Source organism: Macrobrachium rosenbergii, chromosome 1 (assembly GCF_040412425.1).
Source record: "Macrobrachium rosenbergii isolate ZJJX-2024 chromosome 1, ASM4041242v1, whole genome shotgun sequence".
In the NCBI taxonomy this organism is placed as follows: Eukaryota; Metazoa; Arthropoda; class Malacostraca; order Decapoda; family Palaemonidae; genus Macrobrachium; species Macrobrachium rosenbergii.
In genome coordinates, this window is record NC_089741.1 from 33,857,663 (window position 1) to 33,866,394 (window position 8,732).

Genomic DNA, 8,732 nt, shown 5'->3' on the forward strand with positions numbered 1-8,732 from the left:
ATAATAATATTAATAATAATAATAATAATAATAATAATAATAATAATAATAATAATAATAATAATAATAATAATAATCCATAAAAATCTCATAACGAGCCACTAAAATGGTGAAGAAGTCCACAATGTTGTAAATGTAAATAAAACCATATATATATATATATATATATATATATATATATATATATATATATATATATATATATATATATATATATATATACTGTACATATATGTGTGTATGTGTACGTATACACATACTTAGATAAATACATACACATATATATTTATATATATATTTACACTTACACCATTGTGAATTTCTTCACAAATAATAGTAATAATAATAATAATAACCTAAACAGATTTCACACTGTTAAAACAACTGAAGGCTTCTCGACTGCATTTGCATTAAGCAGAGTATTCCGTATAATCTTATGAAGGCAAGAAAACCAAACGTCCATAAAACTGAGTACAAATTCAGTCTGAACTCACGACGTTTACTGAGCATTCGTCAACCTTTTTCAAGTCGCTAATTCGAGAATGCATTCTACACAAAAGTAATTTTGGTGAGGTCCATTCGCACCGACCAGGTTAGATTTGATCTCTGCCCGAAAATGGAAAACTGCAGTATCTGCAAAATTTTCGAAATTGAGACATGGCACCTACTGGGCTCGTGAAACACTAATACACAAGTTACTGCAGTTTCAGAATCATTCTTCAATGCTTTATTTAGGGGGGTCCCATTTGCAGTATCTGCAAAATCAGTAGTAAGGCAAGGGAGTATCAACCATTTTTCTGTTTTGCATTTTTGCAGATACTGCAGTCTTCCATTTTCAGGCAGATCTGCTATCTTCTGTCAATACTCATAAAGGAACGAGAACTTTCGACGACAAAAAACGAGCTTGAAAACGCATTTACAAGTTCTAACCATCTTTTTGTTGTTTTTCTAGAATATACTAAATTATTTGGGTCGTAGGTGAGGTCATTCAGCGCTGAAAGGAAAATTGAGAGTATGAAGTTTAAAAGGTGTAACATGAGGACAACCTCGCAGTCGCACTATGAAACAATTGTTAGGAGAGGGTTGAGGAAAGTAAGATGGAAGAGAGAATAGGAACGGAGCTACAGCAGAAGGAATGACAAGGACTGCAGCTAGAGGCACTAACCCCCAAAGGGGTATACAGCTCAAAAAAGCCCTACCAAATTCCAGCCGAAACCTCTTCACGCAGCCAGGGCCACCATACCCAATTCCACAGAGGCCTCCTCACTAGTCCTCGCTATCATTAAAATAAACCATCCTCTTTACCAAAACAGCACCCTGCCTTCCTTCCATTCCCAGCACCTCTCCACCACCCACAAAGTGGCTGTGTCAACACCTTCCAGGAACAAAGAGGCCAGACAAATATCCTGCATTGAAGACTCCTACCCCCACCCCCAAAAACCCATCCTACCCTCATCCACATTCCAGACATCCTCGGGCTCCCCTACCCGGCCCAATACCCGGTGTCTGAACCTCCTTGAAAGCGGTCAAACTTGCAAGGTTACACTGTGCCCAACGGGGCAGTCCAGTGATTTACAAGGGAGCGCTCGCTCGGCTGAATGAGGAGCAGAAGGAGGTGTTTGAAGGTGAAGGATTTTTTTTTTTTTTTTTGCCTGAAATTACAAACAATAATATTTGGTTATACGAAGGTGGCGAAGACTTATCATCAGACTTCTGTGTATAATTGCATTGCCTGCTGTTATTTCAGATTAGGAATAATTGACATTACTTAATGTTAATTCAGATTAGGAATAATTGATATTACTTACTGTTAATTCAAATTAGGGATAATTGATTTTACTTACTGCTAATTCAAATTAGGAATAACTGATATTACTTACTGTTAAAAAAGGGGATAATTGACAGAGTTAATTCAAATTAGGGATAATTATTATTGTTATTTCAGATTAGGGGTAACTGATATTACTTACTGTTAATTAAAATTAAGGATAATTATTACTGTTAATTCAAATTAGGTAAAATTGATACTACTTACTGTTAATTAAAATTACCGACAACTGATATTACTTAATGCTAGATCAAATTACCGACAATTGATATTACTTAATGTTAATTCAAATTAGGAATATTTTGATCACTTACTGTTATTTCAAATTAGGGATAATTGACATTACTTACTGCTAATTCAAACTAGGGATAATAATCTCCGGAAAGGTAATAAATAATAACACAGATGTTGCAATGCTCAGTACTAATCAGGAATACAAATGATAATCAGCTGATTGACATTCGAGGGCAATGAGCATTACATCAAACATTCATGCAGACGTGATATTGCGTCATGTTAACCTACAGTACATCAACAATGCTGTTCATTGCAGTATTTTTATGGTAATGACAATTCCACAAACATCAGTGCAGTAGAGATTACGCTAATCAACATTAATCCAGATTATGAGTGATACTTAATCTATCAGTATTCACCTTAATATCCCTGAGCTATTACAATGAATTTTAATATCTTGCTTATATTTGTATTTATTTATTTATTTATTTATTTATTTATTTATTTATTTATTTATTTATTTATTTATTTATTTATTTCCTAATTTATCTGTTTTTCTAATAACTGATCTCCTCTTTCTGTAATTCCCATTACCTTCTGTTATTCCTTTCGAATGAACACCATCGTATTCTTTGGAAGCTTCTTGAATTTCAAGTCAGTGGCCCCTGTGGTGGGCTTGTGGCCTACTATATGAATATGGTTTATCTTCTGAATAATATACCTTCTGTTACTTCTTTCCAATGAATACCATAATATTCTTTGGAAGCTTGAATTTCAAGTCAATGTGGCGGACTTGTTCCACATGAAGAGGGTTCATCTTCTGAATAATAATAATAATAATAATAATAATAATAATAATAATAATAATAATAATAATAATAATAATAATACCTTCTGCTACTTCTTTCAAATGAATATACCATAATATTCTTTGGAAGTTTGAATTTCAAGTCAATGTGGCGGGCTTGTTCCACATGAATACGGTTCATCTTCTGAATAATAATAATAATAATAATAATAATAATAATAATAATAATAATAATAATATAATAATTCTGTTACTTCTTTCAAATAAATATCATAATACTCTTTGGAAGCTTGAATTTCAAGTCAATGTGGTGGGCTTGTTCCACATGAATAGGGATCATCTTCTGAATAATAATAATAATAATAATAATAATAATAATAATAATAATAATAATAATAATAATAATAATAATAATAATAATAATAATAATGATGATAAATTGTTACATTTTCACATGAATACCATATCTTTGGAAACCTGAATTTCAAGTCAATGTGGTGGGCTTGTTCCTTAAGAATAGGGTTCATCTAAATAATAATAATAATAATAATAATAATAATAATAATAATAATAATAATAATAATAATAATAATAATAATAATACCTTCTATTACTACGTCTTTCAAATAAATATCATAATACTCTTTGGAAGCTTGAATTTCAAGTCAATGTGGTGGGCTTGTTCCATATGAATAGGTAATAATAATAATAATAATAATAATAATATAATAATAATAATAATAATAATAATAATAATAATAATAATATTCATTACAGAAAGAACACATCAAAAACATGAATTCTACGAGAGAGAGACAGAGAACGCCTTTCCAGCATTCACTGGCTATCCCTCGTAACGGTATTCAATAAGGCCACAGCACAACATAAAATATGTATGAAGTGAGTCACCAGACACTGTCCTGATAAGGAAAACACGATCACGATTGTCTGCCATCGTCCAGGTCTTCGGATGACAGAGATGCAGATTATCAGGAGTGTGTCCTTTAAACGTTGCATAACTCAGAGAGGCGGTAAGGAATAGAAGTCAGAAAGAATAAAAGCAATATTGTAAATGATATGCTATTCCTTGGTTATCAATTAATATATATTTGTGTATGTATATATATATATATATATATATATATATATATATATATATATATATATATATATATATATATATATATATATGTGTGTGTGTGTGTGTGTGTGTGTAAAATATTCCAAGGAAGTTGGATACAATAAACAAATAAAAACTGTTCGGATATAATTATCAAATATAATTCTCGCAGGTTTCTTAAATTCCTTAGGTAAATCATATATATCAAGTGTATATATATTATATTAATAATAATAATAATAATAATAATAGTAATAATAATAATAATAATAATAACAATAATAATAATAATAATAATCCTCACTATGTTATCTATATATATATAAAATATATATATGTATATTTATACAGATACATATACATATATCTGTACGCCAGATTTCTTATAACTCACGCTCAAATGAATGACCAAACATCCTTTGAACATTCAACATATCCCCTCCCCCCCCTCCCCTTCCCTTCCCCTCCCCATACTACACCTTTCAACTGAAAGCAAGAGTTCGGTTGAGTAACGAAGAAACTGCATAACCCCACAATCATCCTCTCCACATTCAATTTAAAGACCCACCTACCCCCCCCCCCTTACCCTCCCCTGACCCCAGACGCACCTCCACATCCAACGTAATGAATAACAGAGGGTATGAAAGGCAATGGGCACGCCCCGACAATGGTCGTAATGAACGAATAATCGCCATTACGAAAGATTCCCATCATTATCCCCTTTCGAATTTACTTTCGCGCGTCACGAACGCCATCTCTCCAAAACTCACGAACGCGGCCAACTAAAACTCTATACTCCTCACGACCTCTCTCTCTCTCAGCCTCGTCCCGGCAGTTATAACAACCTCTCTCACAATGCAGTGTGATCGTAACTACCGCCTCATAACCGCAGCCTGCTTGGCGAATAATTCATGAGGTCTTTTCTCGTGTTTTATGGGACGCGTCAAGGCCCTAAGAGGGAAATTGTTTGGTCGGAGGTCGAAGGAAATAGCCATATTCGAAGAGGGGAAAATAGACACTACGAAGGGTTGATGGGAAATAGAAGTGTCTTAGTAACGTCAAAATGTATGCGGGAACAGCCACGTCAAAAGATATAAATAAAAAGTCACGTCAAAAGCTACGGCTGAAATAGCTACGTCAAAAGCTAAAGCAGATGCGGCCAAGTCAAAGGTTAATATGTAAATAGCTACTGTAAAAAAACAGCCACATCAAAAGTTCAAAGAAAATAGCCTCTTCCAAAGCTGGAAAAGAAAACAGCCACATCAAAAGCTCAGAGAAAATAGCCAAGTTCAAAGCTGGAAAAGGAAACAGCCACATCAAAGGCTCAGAGATAATAGGCTCGTCCAAAACTGGAAAAGGAAACAGCCACATCAAAAGCTCAAAGAAAATAGCCTCGTCCAAAGCTGGAAAAGGAAACAGCCACATCAAATGCTCAGAGAAAATAGGCTCTTCCAAAGCTGGAGAAGGAAACAGCCACATCAAAAGCTCAGAGAAAATAGCCTCTTCCAAAGCTGGAAAAGGAAACAGCCACATCAAAAGCTGGAAAAGGAAACAGTCACATCAAAATCTGGCAAAGGAAACAGCCACACCAAAAGCTGCAAAAGGAAACAGCCACATCAAAAGCTGGAAAAGGAAACAGTCACATCAAAATCTGGCAAAGGAAACAGCCACACCAAAAGCTGGAAAAGGAAACAGCCACATCAAAAGCTGGGGAAACAGTCACATCAAAATCTGGCAAAGGAAACAGCCACACCAAAAGCTGGAAAAGGAAACAGTCACATCAAAATCTGGCAAAGGAAACAGCCACACCAAAAGCTGCAAAAGGAAACAGCCACATCAAAAGCTGGAAAAGGAAACAGTCACATCAAAATCTCAACAAATCAAAAGCTGAAACAGTCACATCAAAATCTGGCAAAGGAAACAGCCACACAAAAAGCTGGAAAAAGGAAACAGTCACATCAAAATCTGGCAAAGGAAACAGCCACACCAAAAGCTGCAAAGGAAACAGCCACATCAAAAGCTGGAAAAGGAAACAGTCACATCAAAATCTGGCAAAGGAAACAGCCACACCAAAAGCTGGGCTGGAAAAGGAAACAGTCACATCAAAATCTGGCAAAGAAACAGCCACATCAAAAGCTGGAAAAGGAAACAGTCACATCAAAATCTGGCAAAGGAAACAGCCACACCAAAAGCTGGAAAAGGAAACAGTCACATCAAAAGCTGGAAAAGGAAACAGTCACATCAAAATCTGGAAAAGGAAACAGTCACATCAAAATCTGAAACAGCCACACCAAAAGCTGGAAAAGGAAACAGCCACATCAAAAGCTGGAAAAGGAAACAGTCACATCAAAATCTGGCAAAGGAAACAGCCACACCAAAAGCTGCAAAAGGAAACAGCCACATCAAAAGCTGGAAAAGGAAACAGTCACATCAAAATCTCTGGCAAAAGCTGCAAAAGGAAACAGCCACACCAAAAGCTGGAAGGGAAACAGTCACATCAAAATCTGGCAAAGGAAACAGCCACACAAAAGCTGGAAAAGGAAACAGCCACATCAAAAGCTGGAAAAGGAAACAGTCACATCAAAATCTGGCAAAGGAAACAGCCACACCAAAAGCTGCAAAAAAGCAGCCACATCAAAAGCGGGAAAAGGGAAAAAGTCACATCAAAATCTGCAAAGGAAACAGCCACACTAAAAGCTGCAAAGGAAACAGCCATATCAAAAGCTGGAAAAGGAAACAGTCACATCAAAATCTGGCAAAGGAAACAGCCACAAAAAAGCTGCAAAAGAAACAGCCACATCAAAAGCTGGAAAAGGAAACAGTCACATCAAAATCTGGCAAAGGAAACAGCCACACCAAAAGCTGGAAAAGGAAACAGCCACATCAAAAGCTGGAAAAGGAAACAGTCACATCAAAATCTGGCAAAGGAAACAGCCACACAAAAAGCTGGAAAAAAACAGTCACATCAAAATCTGGCAAAGGAAACAGCCACACCAAAAGCTGCAAAAGGAAACAGCCACATCAAAAGCTGGAAAAGGAAACAGTCACATCAAAATCTGGGCAAAGGAAACAGCCACACCAAAAGCTGCAAAGGAAACAGTCACATCAAAATCTGGCAAAGGAAACAGCCACACCAAAAGCTGGAAAAGGAAACAGCCACATCAAAAGCTGGAAAAGAAACAATCACATCAAAATCTGGCAAAACAGCCACACCAAAAGCTGGAAAAGGAAACAGTCACATCAAAATCTGGCAAAGGAAACAGCCACATCAAAAGCTGGAAAGGAAACAGCCACATCAAAAGCTGGAAAAGGAAACAGTCACATCAAAATCTTGCAAAGAAACAGCCACACCAAAAAGCTGGAAAAGGAAACAGTCACATCAAAATCTGGCAAAGAAACAGCCACACCAAAAGCTGGAAAAGGAAACAGCCACATCAAAAGCTGGAAAAGGAAACAGTCACATCAAAATCTGGCAAAGGAAACAGCCACACCAAAAGCTGGAAAAGGAAACAGTCATCATCAAAATCTGGCAAAGGAAACAACACCAAAAGCTGGAAAAGGAAACAGCCACATCAAAAGCTGAAAAGGAAACAGTCACATCAAAATCTGGCAAAGGAAAAACAAAAAGCTGCAAAGGAAACAGCCACATCAAAAGCAAACAGTCACATCAAAATCTGGCAAAGGAAACAGCCACACCAAAAGCTGGAAAAGGAAACAGCCACATCAAAAGCTGGAAAAGGAAACAATCACATCAAAATCTGGCAAAGGAAACAGCCACACCAAAAGCAAAGCCACGTCAAAATCTGGCAAAGGAAACAGCCACACAAAAAGCTGGAAAAAGGAAACAGCCACGTCAAAACGTCAACTGCATTCAATTCCGAAGTCATTCCTACCTCCTTACGTTATATTAGTCGCGACCACGTCCTAAGTTTGAAAGGATATACTTAATCCTTGTTGGTAATAAAAGAATTATCTCCAAGACCTTATTCATTATTTTCTTACATTATCATCCATGCCTGGCACGAGACAGAAACATTATCGAATCCAGTAAAAATCTCTCTCTCTCTCTCTCTCTCTCTCTCTCTCTCTCTCTCTCTCTCTCTCTCTCTCTCTCACGAAAACCAGCACAAATTACATGGCTTCAAGTAGTTAAAGTATCATGACCTGGCATCATCACATTACGAAATTTGCTAACAAACAAATCCATTCAAACGTACATCGATTCACACATTCAATAAAGAAGAATCTCAACCTAAACTTACAAAAGAACTCGTAAATCTGGACAGAAAACCTCACCTTGATAGTAAATCTAATTCGCAACTCGGCCATCATGAGTTAAACCTTACCACACACTAAGGCAATCAGCGCCCCATTATCAAACCGGTTAGATTTAGCCAACCACAATCCCATGATCAAATAGGCAGTAGTTTTGCCGGTCAAGGACTGGCTGCTATGGCTAACGAGGCGCAAAATTCATAATGAGAGGGTTGGATCCTGAGAGAGAGAGAGTGCGTTTTAATCGGTGTAATTCGCTGTCATTTCCTTCTCTTAGAAGGAACGCTAAATTTCTAAACCTTTAAGTGGAATTCAGGCAGACTTTCAGGTAGACATCCCAGCTATGCAAGCAAGCTTTTGCTATTTCTGGATATTTTAGTCTCGCTACAAAGCTTTCACTCCATGGCAGATATCTCTTATTAAAACAAAAAAATGAAGTTAATTAATGAATACACAAATGCAAG

At 36.2% G+C, this 8,732-nt stretch overlaps 1 protein-coding gene across 1 annotated transcript; it reads left to right on the top strand.

Annotated features, from left to right (window-relative positions):
• The first annotated feature begins 1,035 nt into the window (after positions 1-1,035).
• Positions 1,036-7,904, top strand: LOC136840067 (micronuclear linker histone polyprotein-like). The gene is made up of 2 exons (XM_067106433.1): positions 1,036-1,092; positions 5,505-7,904. The coding sequence occupies exons 1-2, from the start codon at positions 1,036-1,038 to the stop codon at positions 7,902-7,904; spliced, it is 2,457 nt and encodes an 818-aa protein (XP_066962534.1).
• Positions 7,905-8,732: the final 828 nt, after the last annotated feature.

Coding starts and splice junctions, on each gene's coding strand:
- LOC136840067 (XM_067106433.1), top strand. CDS start 1,036: ATGAGGACAACCTCGCAGTCGCACTATGAAACAATTGTTAGGAGAGGG. Junction 1,093..5,504: donor TTAGGAGAGGGTTGAGGAAA/GTAAGATGGAAG, acceptor CCTCTTCCAAAG/CTGGAAAAGGAAACAGCCAC.